The 16,639-nt window shown below is 44.3% G+C and overlaps 1 protein-coding gene across 1 annotated transcript; it reads right to left on the bottom strand.

The window, feature by feature from the left end:
• Nucleotides 1–455: 455 nt before the first annotated feature.
• LOC102843463 lies at nt 456–11,781 on the bottom strand. Its single transcript, XM_006881341.1, has 5 exons — nt 11,656–11,781; nt 6,066–6,330; nt 5,026–5,139; nt 2,699–3,117; nt 456–524 (listed from the first exon to the last, which is right to left on the bottom strand). Exons 1-5 carry the CDS (start codon nt 11,779–11,781, stop codon nt 456–458), a joined length of 993 nt encoding a protein of 330 aa, XP_006881403.1.
• Between the last annotated feature and the right edge of the window lie 4,858 nt (nt 11,782–16,639).

Here is a 16,639-nt window from a genome sequence, read left to right as displayed (position 1 = left end):
GGTCTGAAGTCATCCTTTGGACTGAGGCTCGGGGTGTGGTTTTTTTTGTTTGGTTGGTGGTTTGTTGTGTTTTTTGGTTTAGTTTTTTTTTTCCTGGCTGTCAGCCAGAAGCCTCCATCTTCTCATGACCTATATTTCTTCACATGTGACACCTGCCATTTTCTCTGCTGAGACAACAATGAATTCGTCTAGTACTCTAAATCTCTTCTCATTTTCTGCTACCCACATAGGAAAATTCTACTTTAAAGGAATCAAATTATTACATTGGATGAACATGGACAGTCTGCCCTGCAGGTTCACAAAATTCACACATGCTCAAAAGGGGTCATTCTTTGAACTCTTCATATTAAGATAACATACAGAATATATTTCCAGTGGATAAAAGATCTATAGCTAAAAAGAAAATAACAGTAATATGTGTATCATCTTCTGAGTGTAGACGTATAGTTTGCCAATCAGGGCGCATTTGGAGTTGAAGGTTCACCCTGAGCATAAGCTGGACTATACCTGGAGGCTGCAGACAACTAGGGTAAGGAGAAGATCTTAAACAGCAAAGTCAAGACTTTTGAAAAGATTGATACGTTTGTCTACATAAAAAAAGTTAAAGTTCTTTATGATGAAAAATACTATAGGCAGAGTAAGAATTCAAACAAGAGTAGCAGAAACAATATAACATATTATCCTGCATTAGTAACCTCAGAGAAGAAAGAAAAGACAAATACGTATGAAAAAAATGAACACATGGGGGGGCAGGGGCGGGTAGCGAGGAAAATGAGCAACAATGAATGAATGGGGGGAAATTAAATGGGAAGAATATGCTGTAAAAAATACATATGTTGCATTAAAAAAATTAAACTCTGAAAAAAAAAGATGAACACAGATAATAATGTGGGGTTTTTTCCCTGCCACTTTATTTAACAATATTATTTAAGGTATTTTATACCAAAAAAAAATCCAAAATAACTACCCATCAATTAAATAAATGATTACACAACTTGTCATTAATAGGAATTATTAAAAAGAAAATGGGAAAATGTTTCTAACTTGACAAACATCTTCAAGACTCATGGGAGATTTAGTTACAGAGCAGTGGAGTCTATAAATGTGTAAGATTCTATTTAAGGAGGAAAGAATACCTACCTATGCATCAAATGAAATTGTCACTTGAGCTAGTCTTCTAAAGTTGCTGAGTTACCTCTGGTGAGAGAGGTGGGATGGGAAATGGCAATGAGGGAAACAATGATTTTGTCTTTCATGGTTTGAATTTAAATGCATTTTATTTATTAACTGTCTCATATTTTTTTTAAAAGCCACTTTCCCCTCCCCTCAGCAATCTCTCCACGACCTTCCTCCCTGCCAAATAATGTTTGTCTAGTTAATCAAGTCCAAGGGGGATCAAACTGAACAGAAATGCTAAACCTTGCCTTGGTGACAAGATGGCACTGGGGATGCTTCAATTCTTCAGGCTCCAAGCTCAGCCTTGGTCTAGCAACTGCTTTGGAGAAACTGGAAAGCCCTAATAATTTTTTAAAAAGTATACAGAGAACAATTTAAAAAATATGTTAAATATGTAGACTCCCATTAAGTTGAACCTTTCAAAAATACATAAAGTAATGAAGCACACATAGACTTAAATAGAAATGGTTTCATCTGTTTTAAATTCAGGGCTAGTAACATTGCTAATATGATAGTGTGAACAATTTCCAGTCTAAATAGATATATGTCTCAATGCAGTTTATATTTTCCATAAATGTTTTGAGCAAGAAAAATACTGTAAACGCGAATACGGTTCCACCATTCCTCCTCTATCCCAAGATATAATATTACTAGCATGAGTAATCATAAATCCATTGCCTTTCTTACACTAACTTACATTTTTGGTTGTTCTCTGCAGACTAGCAGAACCTCCAATTAATGGCACTTCCATAGGAAGTATTTATTAAAACTAATCCTTGCCCTCCTTTACATTGCTTCCAATGTATCCATTCCTTAAGAAGAGATAAAGAAGGCAACTGACAGGGAGGAACATCAGGATAACCTGAAATTATGTTTCTGGCAGTTTCATGAAATCTATACCCTTGGAATACGTTAATGGAGAGAGAGATAGAAAGAGAGACTCAGCTATCTCCCCGCTATGATATAATCCAAACAGAAGTCCTGCACAATAATCACTCCTGTGCCCATTTTACAAAGAAAGCGAGGCTTAGTGCAAGGACAAACTGACCTTTGGTGTAGGCTTGCTTCTTCCTGTTCCTGTGTCACCATGCGATCAGTTCTGGAAAAACACTGCCTTGAACCAATGTCTGACTTATTTTTTGGTTATTTCATTTGTGTTAGATAATTCAAAACCATATTTTTAAAAGATGGAAGCAAAGCACATTCCAGACAAAATAAATAAGCCGCGTGTGCCCAAGCATTCTCCTCACCGCCCTCCAGAAGAACGGACAGCTGTCTTGCCCTTACAAGCATGCAAAGATTTTAAAACTTCATCTACTGTGTTTTGCATACCGTCTCCTTTCTCACAAAACACTGTAACTTGGAAATCATTTCCTCTTTGCTAGCTGCCTCTTCTGTTAACTGGCTGGGTTAACACTTGTCCTCAGTGTAAAGCTCCCAGCTTCAGACCCACAGTTGGAAAGAGGGATTTTTTTTTTTAAGTGTACTGCTTTTCAATCATTTGCTTTCGGTTTCCCACTACGGCAGAGGACCGGTCTCCGGCGTCGTGGCCCACCTTTTCCGGCCCCTTCCCGCGGCGGGGGCATGGGAGTGGGCCGAACAGGCCCCATCGGCCGGGGAACGCAGCGGGTCGGGGAGCGCAGCGGGTCGGGGAGCGCAGCGGGTCGGGGAGCGCAGCGGAGCGGGTCACACGCCGGGGTCTACCAGGAGGAGCTCCGCGCGCTTCCAGGCCGCGCGCGCGCTTGGACCGATGCGTTCTGGCGGTTTTGAGCCCCTTTTGCGGAGTTTCTTCTGATGGTCCGGAAAGCCCCAGCCTGCGCCTTCCTGGGCGCGGGGCGCGGTGGGGCGCGGGACGCAGTGGGACGCGGGAGGCACGGAGGCCCAGGGGTACAGGGGGCAGGAGGTCTGGGGCAAAAGGATTCAGCGGGGCTGGGAGGGAGGCTGGGGGAGTGGAACAAGGCGCTGGGGGAGATGGCGCAAGGAGGCCAGGGGGGCGCGAGGACAGAGAGCCTGGGGCCAGGAGGGCCCCTGGGAGGCATAGCAGGGGGCAGGGAACTTGCTGGAAGGAGAAGGGGGGCGGGGCGCGCGGTTGGGGTGGGGGAGGGGCAGGCGGCAAGAGCCTTGGGGACAGGGGATGGGGCGGGGATCGGAGTCACGGGGCACTGGCTCCACCCCTCCTCGGGGCCCTTCTCCCCCGCCCCTCCCCCACCCCATCCCCACCCATCCTCCTCCTCTGCGCCGAGGGACCCGGAGTTTTCGTCCATTTGCTGCTTTGGTTGCTATGATTTTCGAACGGGTTTCTGTAGAACTTCCAGACAGACTAAGACAGCACTGGCCGTGTACTGTAGGGATCAAGAATCCCCCCAAAACCAAATACCAAAAACTGATGAAAACCCTATGTATAAAAGTTCCAAAAAGGGGCGAGAGATATTGTTGGGGAAGCGGAGGTTAGTGGGGGGTGAAGTCATGGGAAAGGGTCAAGGGGGGGTTAACTAGACAGAGTGATGACGGGGATAGAGTAACAGTAACTAATTATACAAAATATAATGTCTGTGAATGATGGGATAACATGCAAAGGCCATGCACAAATAGATGGACGTTCTTGCTGTGTACCCTGAAGTCGGAACCGATGCATAGCTGACCCTCTAGCAGGTTTTCAGAGGCAGCTAATCACGGGCAAGGAGACTGCCCATACCTCTCCTGTGGAGCAGCTGGTGGCCTCGAACTGCGTGCCTTCTGGACTGCAGCTTCTTGCCATTAGGCCACCAGAACGCCCCTAATCAGATGTATAGGAGTGATTGATGTGTATCAACAAAAGTTTTTAAAAATACATAATGCAATGTTGTAACTAAGTATGTGAGTTAAAATGCTACTAGCCTTACTTTCTAAATGTCTACTTCCTGGAAAGACAAGGAATAAAAATGACAAAATCTGGAGACAGAACACCTTCGCTGAGAGAATCCTGGATCCAAGCTTGCGGGGCTGCAGGGCACTGGGTCTTGTGCTGGGTTGTGTGCGTGAGGGAGAGAAAGCAAGATGGCAAACTTGTTACTGTTGAAAAGGGTCCTTGGCTAATACCGTGAGCTTAGAAACCCCGAGGGCTGGGTGTCCACAGAGGGCCGCGTGTCCAGAGCCACTATGTGGTGCCTGAGTTACACACTTATCGGATCCAAGGAGCAAAAAAGTCGGAACATCGGAGACAGGATATCATTCCCATCCGTTCAGCTCTAAAACAAAGCAAGCAAACAAAACCCCTAGACCTAGTTAACTGTGTTCATACCAAACCAGACTTGTTGGACTTTTCGTTTACTTTAAAAAAAACAAGTCGTGCTCTTTCTTTTCCTCCACCATTGTTTTTGTGTGGCTCCGTTCTGTTTAATTATATCGTCTCATAAGACGTTCAGATCAAGAGGTTCCTGGCCAAGAAACAAAAGCAGTACCGGCCCACTCCTCAATGGGTTAGAATTAGAATGAAAACTGGCAATAAAATCAGGGACAACTCCAAGAGAAGACATTGGAGACCACGCTGGGTCTCTAAGGGGTCGCACACGTGATGGCAGCGCAGGTAATTAGTCTCCGTTCATTAGCGTCGTCGCCCCATGTCAAGCTAATCAGCCATACCGCCAAACCGGGTTAAGATTATGTCATGGTACGTGCTTCGTTATTATGCACCCACTTTTTCAATAAATACATGAGAGCTATGGTGTGAAAAAACAAAACAAAACCAAACCCAATTCCAAACAAACAAAAATCATGTCACGAGGCACGAAGAAAAACAATTTATTCAAGAACCAATTGAGGAGGCTGGAAAACTCAGAAGCTTGAGCTGCAGTTCTGGCGGAGTCTCACCGTCTGCGCCCACTAACACCTGGGGATACAAGGGAGGAAAGCTGTTAGTGGTCACGGACCAGTCACGGATTGCGGCCAGTCCACCCCGTGAACCCTCGCCTCCTCCTCTGCGTCCTGGGGACACCAGGAAATTCAGCTCAGAACATTTACAAGCCTGGAAATCAGTCGAGGCAGTGCTTGAAGGTCCGGAAGGCTGCTAGGGTTCCGGATGAACCCCAGGCAGGCCTCCAGGTTTTATTTGGGTAATATTTAGGAGATGGAGGAAGCCTGAGGGTGAGGAACCCAGAGGCTCCAGTTCGATCCCGATCCCTCATGGTCCGGGAGCGATTCCCGCTGGGGGTTGGCTGTATGTAAACCACTGGATGGATCGAAGTTAGCATTTAGAAACAGCTGATGTTCCCATCAGTATCCTCCTGCCCCCCACGACCACCTCTTCCCTACACTCACTTTCTCGTCCACACCGCCATGGCACTGGGCGGTGGTGGTGTGCTAGTCTATGGGAGGGAGGCATAAGACTCCCGGGGAACAAACTGCCAACTCGTTCTTGTGTTCTGGGAAGTCCTATCTGGTGGGTTCCAAACACAAACCTGTGGACTGGCGGCACAATCCAGGAAAGCTTGGATTCATTTAGTGACACGCTCTGGAAATGTGATACATAAATATGCAAACGGAGACTCTAGTGAATCGGTGAGACGTGTAGAGGACACTAGGGCCCCTCTATCTACTCTCTTAGTCTTCACCGGTCCACAGTCTAGCCCTCAAGTTTCGAGGAGCCTGGTGTCTGTCGGGGATTCTGTTGAGTGCCAGGGAGCAGGGAGCCTGGTGGTTCATGTATGCTTGTGCATGGCTGAGGTGGACGACTTTGAGGGGAGGCTATTTCGTATCAGGACTGGCTGTGTGTGAGCTGAGGAGAGATTCCAGCCCCGGTCCTTCCTCGCCTGAGGTTGTGCTGGGCGCCTTGACCGCTCAGGGTTCAAGTTTGGGGCCTCTACCCTCCCCTACGGGACCATCTGAAGCATCATCTAATTGAATGCAGTCACCTCCATCAGCGTCCAAGGCCACACGCAGGTAGTGGACGATGTCTCTGTGGCCCTGTTGCTCAGCCAGGTCCACGGGGAGGCGACCCCACATATCGCGAACGTCCAGCCGTGCCCCGTTGCGATGCAGCACCATTAACGTGTCCAGGAATCCCTCCCTGGCCGCGTCGTGCACCGGCCGGGTTAGCGTGACGGGGTCTGCGAGGTTGGGCTCTGCGCCATAGCTCAGGAGGAGCTCGGCCACCTGGGTGTTGCCAAACATCATGACCTGGGGGACAGCAGAGTCGTCAAGGCTCTTTATATTGGTCAAGGTTAATGTAAATAGATACTTACTCACGAAACCCAGATCCCTGGCACCAGGACCACAACCCAATGCAAGCCGCATAAAGCCACTGGTTTCTGATTACTCTGTCTTTAATAGAAAAGTCATTGCCCCTCCCAATTCTATACCTTCTTTTCCATTTTGTTCCACCAATCACTTGCAGGAAATTGAGAAAAGCTGGAAAGCAACCAGTTTTTTTAAAGTAATGTTCACAATTAAAATGAATGAGGACAATCTGTAATACATTAAACACTTGTCTATATATTGAGTTCTTGTATAATGTTCACAATTAAAATGAATGAGGACAATTTGTAATACATTAAACACTTGTCTATATATTGAGTTCTTGTTATGTGCTTGAGTCGCCTGCGACTTATAACGACTCTATGTACAACATCCCTGAACCCTGCTCTATCCTGAGCCAACCTTATTGTCTCTGACACAGCTACCCCCATTATCCTAGTCACTGAATCAGTCCATCTCAAACAGGGTTGTCTTCTTTTGTGCTGTCCCTCCACCTTCCCAAACATGACATCCTTCTCCACTTAGTACCTCCTTCCAAAATGTCCATAATATGTCAGACAAAGCTTCAGAATCCTTACCTCCAAGGAACAGCCTGGTTTCACCCTCTCTAGGATGAACTTATTTGTTCTCCTAGCAGTGCATGGTACATTCAATACTCTTTTCCAGCACAACAGCTCAAAGGCATCAATTCTCCTTCTACCATCCCTAGACATTGTCCAGCTATCTGATGAACAGCAAATAATTGCAAAGACAGGGAAGGGTTCAGAGCTGCTGTACATAGGGTCCCTAAACACCACAGGTGTCCTAATGGTACATAACAACAATAACATACTATGACAGGTTTGGAAGCAGGAGTGGGAACTACTTCCTAAACAACATGCCTCCAGAAACTCTGAACTTTGATAAATGCCAACAGTTGTAGAGGGGCTTCAGGCCTTCTGTCCATAGGGTTGCTATGAGTTGTGATTGACTCCAAGGCAATCAACAACAATAGTTTTGAGCTGCATATAAAAAAAAAAAATCCCTTTTTTGGTCTTAAGATCAAGGAAGATCAGCCTGTTCAAAGTTGTGGCTACATAGTTTCAAGGAAGCCCTTACAATCAAATAGCTAGACTGTTTCCTTTCTACTTCCTTCTTTTTTTTTTCTTTCTAAGGAAATTCTTTCCCACCATCAGGTTACATACATCATTCTCTTCCCCACCATGAACACCCATGGTGGCAGCAGCCAAGATACCAAAAGGCAGAATGCACTGCAGAAATTTGCTTCAAGGATCCCTCCAAAGTTCTAAAGAGCAAGAAAGTCAGTTTAAAGCCTAAGGTGTGCCTGGGTCAAGGCTTAGTATTTTCAATTTTTTTTCTGTGCATCAGAAAGTTGAATAATGAATAATGAAGACCAAAGAAAAAACAATTCCTTTGAATTGTGGTGGTGATGAGGCGAAGAGTATTGACTATCCCACTGACTACCAAAAGAACAAACATATCTGTCCTAAAAGATATGCAGCCAGAAGAGTGCACTCCTTGGGGGCAAGGATAGTCAAATAAGGTCCTTTTTTTTTTTACTTTGGGTATATTTTCTGGAAGAACCAGTCCTCCAAGACATCGTGCTGGGAAAGTCAGAGGGTAGCAACAAGAGGAAGATCCTCCAGGAGATAGCCTGGCTTGAATGTGACAGAGCTCTATCTAGAGAATGGTGAGAATAGGGCAAGGTTCAGATCTGTTGTTCCCAGAATAATGATGAGTCCTAGCTAGCTCGATGGCACTTAACAACCACTTCTCTTTCAAGAATGTATAAGTTTTGTCTTATATGTTTGTAAAGATGGGTTTTTAATCTACCCTGAATTTGGGTTCTGTGTATGACATGAGCTAAACATTTTCTCTTCTTTGAATAGCACATCCTTTGCTCATTGGTTTATAAAGTTACTTCTGTTGTCTCGCTTGTGCTGATTTATATTGAAAGCATTCAATATAAATCAGCACAAGCGAGACAACACACTCCCCCCCCACCTTTGACAAGGAAAATTTGATGAGATCTTGATTAGTTTTTTTGGAAGGTGGGGTTTTAAACCAATGTGTAATTTTTGGCTTAATAACAATTGCTCATGATATATTTCCTTTCATAACTTCCATTTTTCTAAATGGTATTTATTTTATTGTTGTTGAGAAAATGCCCAACAAAACATACACTATTTCAGAAGTTTCCACGAGGCACCATTTAGTAACACTGGTTACATCTTCTGGGCTCTATAACTATTCTCACCTTTCTGTTCTGAGTTGCTTCTCTACCATGAACAGAACTTCACACCCGGTCAGAGTCCCGACTGCTTTCAGGTAATGAGGCATTTCAATTGTAACAGCAACATAAAACAAACTTATTAAACTAATATTTGCAGGGTGCTTAAGATCGTTTAGGAGCCCTGGGGTGCGGTAGTTAAACTGTGGGACTGCTAATCAAAAGGCTGGTAATTCAGAGCCATCAGCCCCCCATGTGGTGAAAGGGAAAGCAGTCTGCTTTTCTGATACAGATTTAGAGCTGCGATACCCTAGGGGGTGGGTTCTACTCTATCCCAAGGGGTCACTAAAAACCAGAAGTTACTTGATGACAGTGGGGGAGTAAAGTCCCTTTGATAAGAAATCAACCATAATCTAATTGTTTCAAAAGAAATTTTTTCAATAAAGTGTACAATAAGAGCTTAACCAAACACTGTGATTGTCACACACCCCCCAGAATGCATATGAGACTGAATAAAATCCAGTATGATTTGCAAACTTTCTCTCAAATTATAAAAAAAAAACACCCAAAAAACCCTAATTTTAAAAATAAATGTTATAAATGAAAAAGCAATTTGGTCGAAGTTCTAAACTAAAGGCATTTTGCCCTTTTCTCTCTGTTCTTATACCTTTATTAACAGACTAGGAAGTCTAACAATGTCACTTCCTTTTATATTTTACTATCTAAACAGACGAGATCTCCCCTAACATATTCTAGGACACCAGGCCAGGCTCAGAGTCATCAGGCTGCTGGGAAACTTCTAGGGAGTTAAAGGCTTTTTTTGGTTTTTGTTCGTTTTAAATTTATGTTTTTAATTTTAAATTTATTTTCATGAAAGTTTAGAGACTTTGGATTTCCATTCATTCACTGCTGCACTTTTCTCCCTGCCCACCCCTCCCCCCAATTAGTTTTTTTTTAAAGTAAAAGAAAAAAATTCTTTGTTATTCAATCCCTTCCCCCAAGTACACTCCACTATGCTACCTTGTTCTGGACTCCTGTCATAACAATAATATCTAATCATGTCAGTCCTCTTTTATAACGGTGGCATTATGCCATATTTATCTTTTTTTGTGACTGAGATATTTCACTCAGCATAATGTCCTCCAGGGTCATCCATTTTGTGTAACATTTCATGAGTTCTTTGCTTTCCAATGCTGCATAGTATTCCATTATGTGAATATACCCCGGGCTATATGGCACTTTCTCAAAAAGTTACACATAGAAATACAATTTGGCCCAGCAGTTCCACTACTGGGAGTTTAAATTTTTTTGTTTTTGTTTTTTTTTTTTTTTGTGGGGGGGAGTTAAAAGTTTTGATGTGCAACTCTAACTTCATCTCAGGTATCCTTCTAGAATTCAAGTTTTTATTTTTTCTACCTGTATTTTTAAAGTACATAACTGGTGCCCTCGTGGTAAATGTCAGCTCGAAGGTGTGCAAATCCATCGGGTGCTCTGTGGGAGAAAGATGGGCAATCTTCTCTAGTGTGATTAACAATCTCCAAAATCCTCTGGAGGGTCGGCTCTGAGTGAGTCACAACTCCACAGCAAATAACAATTTAGGGGGACTGGTGGGTATGCCTCTAACAAGAAAGGCAAGTGGGGCCCTGCCTGGACACTGATGCTTCACAATACGACCCATGACAGTGACGCAGATCCAAAAAAGGAGGATTCTTTGTAAAGTCAGAATTTGAGTTCCTAAAATCAAAAGCAGAGTTCCTTTCCTTTGTCTTCAGGAGTTCTGGTAACGGCATTTGTTTCATACTAATTTTCTTTCCCAGAACCAGTACTCACTGTTACCACTTGAAATAAACTTAGGCTAATGTTTTCAAGGAAGATTTCGTTTTTAGTCTGAGATTCAGGAAGTTAGTAAAGGCAAAGGACATGGCGAATGAAGCTCCCCTGCCTGGCCAGCCACCTCACAGATGGAGGGGGCGGGGGCAGGGAGGGCAGCACAGCAGAACTTTCCAGAGAAGCACTGAAATCCCTGTCCCCAATTCACTTAACTCCATTACCATTCTGTATCACGTACCAGGTGGTGCGTTTGTGGTTTTTTAAAAAATCTATCAAAGTTTCTAATTTTTCTTTTACATTTTTAGAAAATTTTACTTCTTTTATGAATTTTAACAAAGTTTCTATTTAAAAAAATTAATTTAACCACATCAAATGAGTAAAAGTAGAAAAGGAAAAAAAAAAAGAAATACCGTCCAGACTGTCATTATATGGGAAATGCTGTTTCTGGAGAGATGACAAGAATTTTTTTTCAAACCTGGTTTGTTCGTCTTGAGCTATTTACAGACATGTCTCTACTTAGATGTACTTTTTCACAAGACTGCATCTGTTCTTAGTTAAATGAAAATACACACACTTCAGAATCGTTTCTGAATCATCTCAATCGCTCTTTGTCCTAACAAACATGGCAGTATCTTTCCAGCTAAGTCCCTGTGGCGTGGGAGCCACCCAGATTTAAGAAGCCGACATTTCTTTAACCTCCTGGCAAAAACTTGCAGATTCTCCAGCTGATAGAGTAGGCCCCCTCTCCTCTCGCCCACAGCCACCCGGAGGGAGCCAAACCCCTTGCTGACCCTCGGCGGGTTTCCGAAGCTGTAAATCGATCAGAAAATATAGTTCACCTTCACCCCCACCCCCACGCTACCCCGCAGATTCGAAGGCCCTGCCCTAGGATTAGTCCTGCACCTCGTGGATTAGCCAGACACTTCCCCAAGGATTTAGCTCCGGCTCCCTGATAAAAGGATCTATCTGGGTCTGTACTAGCACACACATGCTCGCCCGCCCTCCAGGCGGACACACCATTCAAGAAATGTGCGCCCCAACCAGTCTTCCTCCCCCTTAGGGCATCTCCGCCGATCTCCAATCCCAAACAACGCCCGTCTGAAAACACTCGGGGAATCTCCCTTTTTTCTTGAGAATCCAACCACCACCTCCCGAGGAACCATCGGGCCCCCTGTCTCGCCTCCTACCTGGATCGGGCAGCGGCCGAAGCGGTTGGGCACGTTTGGGGGCACCCCAACCTGGAGCAGCAACCTCACCTCCCTGGTGCGGCCCTGCGCGGCCGCCTGTGCCAGCCTCTCCGCAGCTAGATCCATGCCTGGCTCGTGGTGCTCGCGGTCTGTGCGTCCTCGCGGTCTGTGCGCCCTCGCGGTCTGTGCGCCCTCCCCGCTTGTGCACGCTGCCAGGGGCCGTGGCCGTGACAAATGTGCAAGGCCCGCCCCGCCCTCTGCCCGCCCCTTGGGTCCAGTCCAAGCGGCAGTGACTGGCCGGTCCCCTCCTCTCCCTCTGCGCCTCCCTCCAGGGGCAGAGGAACCGTGAGCCCATAGCTTGTCTCAAGCCCCTTGGCCACCGCCCAACCCCGCTCCATGGCGACAGGACCTTCCATGTGATGTGGCCACGGGAGGGGGGCACCCGGCCTCACTCACAGCCGCTACCCAGCAGGAAGCGCTATCATCCCCCCCACCCCAGTTCCTGCCAGCCCTCCACCCCGAGTGAGGCCCAGGGCGCACCCATCTCTGAGCGCCTTTCCTGCACTAGAACTAAAATTGCTCCCCCAACACCTTCTCGGTACTGGATCCCCGTGCTGGGGTTTCTGCCGTCCTGTCCTGGTATTCGGTCCCAGAGCCGGGAGTTCTGCTCCCTCGGGCTGTCACAGGCAGGACTGCTGCGTCCTGGGCGCTGTGCCAGAAAGTGGTTCTAACCTCTCGGCCCCTCACACACCAAGTCCATCTGATGATCCTGCTTTTAGATCGTGCGCACGCGCTCGCTCGCTCTTTCTCTCTCTCTTACACACTCACACACACACCTTACACTAAGAGTTCTCCTTTTTATGAGTCTTGAAGAGTTCCTTTTTAAGAATCTAAAACGTGTTGGTTTCCCTCATCCTAGCCACTTGGCTCAGTGAGGTGTGCAGGGCCCCAACGTGTGCTTTATTACGATTACAGGCCGATTCCTTAATACGTTGCTACAAATGTCGGCTATAAATGTGTTTCTAAGCGTTTCTAAGCACGGGCTCAATTTAAAAGTGTGCCGCAACGTGTTAAGGTGAGGCCTCTTTAATGGCGACGGGAGAGGAGCCCTATAAACCAATGGGGAAGTGGAGAATCTGTCCCTAGGGGCGAGATTCCACCTTAAGAAGCCATTTGGGCTAGAGAGGTAAAGTACCCAAGGGCAAAAAGTTCCAATTCACCAGCTGCTCCCCCCGGAGACCAACGTGCAATCTTCTCACCGTGCAAACTTCTCACAGCCCCAGAAGACTGACCGGAGAGTCAACTATGAGTAGGTAAACAACAACTTGAGTAGAGAACCCGGTGCTCAGCTCTCCAGAGACAGAGCCACTGGCTGGGGCTCCATCCAGCTCCACCCACTTCTGTTTCCTACTGAAAACATCCCAGCTTCTTAGTTCTAAAAGCTCCGTTTAGCTCTGACTAGATTTCCATACACAAATATTAACAGACTGCTAACCACTTGTTAACAAGACAATGTGTAACCCAGTTCTAAACATAACGTTGGCATCACTGTTGTTACGATATGATGCGTAACATCATAGCGCAGAAAACAACTCATCAGCTGGGACTCCAACAAGGTTTGAGAGGCTATAAAATAGCTCAGGGGAGTATTCAAGCTTAATGCCTTCATTTAAAATTATCCATCTGACAGATTCCCTACACAGAGATGAAAATTATGCAGATAATGATCAATAGGATCCGTCTTATGTACAAGGTCAGGAACGTCAAGCCCTTAAAACACAGAGAGAGTGGCAAGGAGCTGCAACTACAATTCCAGAGGCGAACGGTTCAAATCCACCAGATGCTCTGCCGGGGAAGGAGGGACAATCTCCTCCTGTACCAGTCAGAACTGATTTGACGGTACATGCACACAAAAATAATAAAAAATTAAAAAAAAACACAGAGAGATGATGGCACAGTGCTCAGACCACATTCCCATATCCTTAACGAAAAGGTAAACATACTAAAGAGTATCATTAAAGAAAGGAAATCCAACAGAATTTACAGTCCTCCTCCTGAATACCACTTTTATGCTTTTTAAAAAGTATAAATAACATTTCAAAATTTTATTGGTACCTGCATGTGCCATGGCCCAGCTCTGCTAAATTACATTTCAATTCTTGACTGACTTATTGCCTCAGAATATTTTGCTGTATTTTTAACTGTTGTTAGGGCAAATAAAAGAGTTTTAAAATTAGGTCAATGCAAAGATATGCTGGATGCAAAATCTTTGAAAAATCTACAATGGATTACCACTGTCCTCAAGGCATATCTCCAATAGCTGGGCTGTCATAAGATCTGTCTTCAAGTCAATTCTGTTTTGAGAACTGACCTTACCACAGAGTATCTTAAGCTAAATGAAAAGGACGATATGGAAACGTCTTTTGAGTAGCAAGCAATCAAATGCTTAACCATTTTTACATTTGACATTTTACACACATGATGTGGAAGGGAAAATATGGTTGTGGTGGAAGAAAGGAACCAGATTTCTAATTACGCTTGGTTTTCAGATGAACAGAAAAATTTCCATCATTAAAATGATCATAAAAAATCATAGTTCTTAATTATGCCTTTGGAAACCTTTTGATAGTTATAAATATTTTCTTCAAAAAAGGAAAAAAAGAAAGTATACAATGAAAAAAAAACCCCTCCAAAACCAAGTGTTTTCATTTGGAATACATGATGAAATTTAAATACAGTGGCATGTATATTTCTGAATAAAATTCTGAGAGAATTCACTGAAATTCATTTATGGACTCTTGCACCAGGGTTCCTTTTAACAACTGAGTAGGGAATGCATTAAAAAAGGTTTCCTTACCCAATACAAGACGGAGCCACAGAATATGTTTCTAGGAGATGCTGAGTATAAGTATAGTGGCTAGCTGCTTTGAAAATACCAAGAACAGGGTGTGTGCTCATGAGCTCAAGTAATGACATGCTTGAGTGTTGCCGTTTCGTTCTATAAATCAGTGCTATATCTATTACAAATCTATGTCAAAAAGATGTGCATATAGCTCTCCTAGTTGCTTTTCCCTTAAAGAAACCTCCATATTTCCAATGTAATCATTGATATTGGGTCAAATCTGTGGGTGAAAATTCCAGAAGCAAATGATAAAGTTGGGGATCTTGGTGCTTATTATAGCAGCCTCAGATTCTGTGTGTGTAAAGAAAAAAAAACAATGAGAGTTCATGGTGCATGAAATAAGAAGATGGATACCAAAGAGCTTTTTATGTTTTTTTTTTCCAATTTTTATTATTTTGTGTGTCTGTGTACCGTCAAATCAGATCTGACTGGTACAGGAGGAGATTGTCCCTCCTTTCCCGGCAGAGCATCTGGTGGATTCGAACCATGCACCTCTGGGATTGCAGTGCAGCTTCTTGCCACTAGGCCACCAGAGCTCCCCTGCTTTTTATGTTTTAAAGTAGGTTGTTATCATTGTCATTTACCTGTCCTTTCCCCTGAGAATCCCATGAAATACTATGAAATTTAAACTTGTATTGCTTGTAAGCAGTCTTTAAGGAAAAAAACCCACCCTCCAAAAACCCACCCACCCAAATCAACAAACCCAGCACAACTCAAAGAAATTAACTCAAATGCACTGCTTCGAGTAAATTCCTAGCGATCCTGTAAATCCTAAGGGGAGGAGACCGCCTATCTTTCTCCTCCTGAGCTATTACTAAGGGACTGAAATCCCTAGAGCCACGCTGCCTTCCAGCTAGCTAGTAGTATAATTTGCTACAAAAGAAAGCGTCAAGAGGTACCACTTATTTATTTAACAACTTCAGAGGCTAAGAAGTAGACCCTGGGGAGTAAATTCAGCTCTAGGGTTCAGTCTATATTCCAACCTGGATTTTCCCACCTAGAAGTTCTCAAACTTTGGACAAATTAATGCTTCTGTTTCTCAGTATCCTCAACTGTAAAATTAGGATAATAATAGTACTTGTCAGCAAACAGTTGCTGTGAAAATTAGAGACATAGCAGAAGAGCAAAAGGAAGCACGGGCTGACACAAAAAAATGAAAAGGGTGACAACTCATTCTGCTGGCTTAGGTAGCGTGACATGTAAGAAGTGAGAGCTGTCTCCAGCTTGAAGAAAAGTACTAGAGGATAAAAACAGAAGGATGTTCCAGGCAGAGATTAAAAACATGTGCAAAGTCACAGAAGAAAATGGAATTCACTGGGATGTATTCTGAGAAGCTGGGAAAAGACATTTCTGCAAAAGAAGCTGAAAAATGCTACTCAGACAAAAAAGGAAGTTGAGGAGTGAGTGTGACAGCGAAGTGGCGGCATTCCTTGTAAATGATTCTTTCACAGCATGTCTGTGTGACTCACAGTGGTTGACAAGTGTATGCGGAAAGGAAGCAGAAGGAAGGTGGAGGAGCTCTGAGCACAAGCACACACTGAAGGGACATGCCAGGTGAAGACAGAACAGAAAGAAAGAAAAAGAGAAGCAGAGTTCTTAAAGTTTGAGAAGAAATGTGATCCAGTCTACAAGGAGGGCACACAGGTAAACACACGAGATGCACATGGCTTTGAAGATGGGAAAGGGTCAAGACAGAAGGTCAAGAACAGCAGCCTTCAATATGGATTGAAGCACAACATCAAAAAAAGATTCTCACCACTGGGCCAGCTGGTAGCATTATTATGGATGGTGATGAGATTGAGATTGTTATCAGTTTTAGTTTACTTGGCTCCACAATCAACACTCTTGGTATCAGCAGCCAGGAAATGAAGAGACAAATTAGAATCCATTAAGTATATACTATAAAAGCTAGTAAACAGAAGTTGTTTTCTGAGCATAATCATTCATAACTTCATCTGACAAAGAGTAACTTAGTACATTCTGTAAGCCAGGCACTTGATTTAACGCTGTGGATACAGGGAGAGAAGGGTATATACTGGTAACAGTCATCAACATTTGCTTCTTTGGAAAAGGGTGCTTGGG

This window comes from Elephantulus edwardii, unplaced genomic scaffold (assembly GCF_000299155.1).
Source record: "Elephantulus edwardii isolate Elephantulus edwardi_28Jun2011 unplaced genomic scaffold, EleEdw1.0 scaffold00014, whole genome shotgun sequence".
In the NCBI taxonomy this organism is placed as follows: domain Eukaryota; kingdom Metazoa; phylum Chordata; class Mammalia; order Macroscelidea; family Macroscelididae; genus Elephantulus; species Elephantulus edwardii.
Note: the sequence above shows the minus strand (reverse complement) of the source record. Positions and strands in the feature narration are given on the sequence as shown.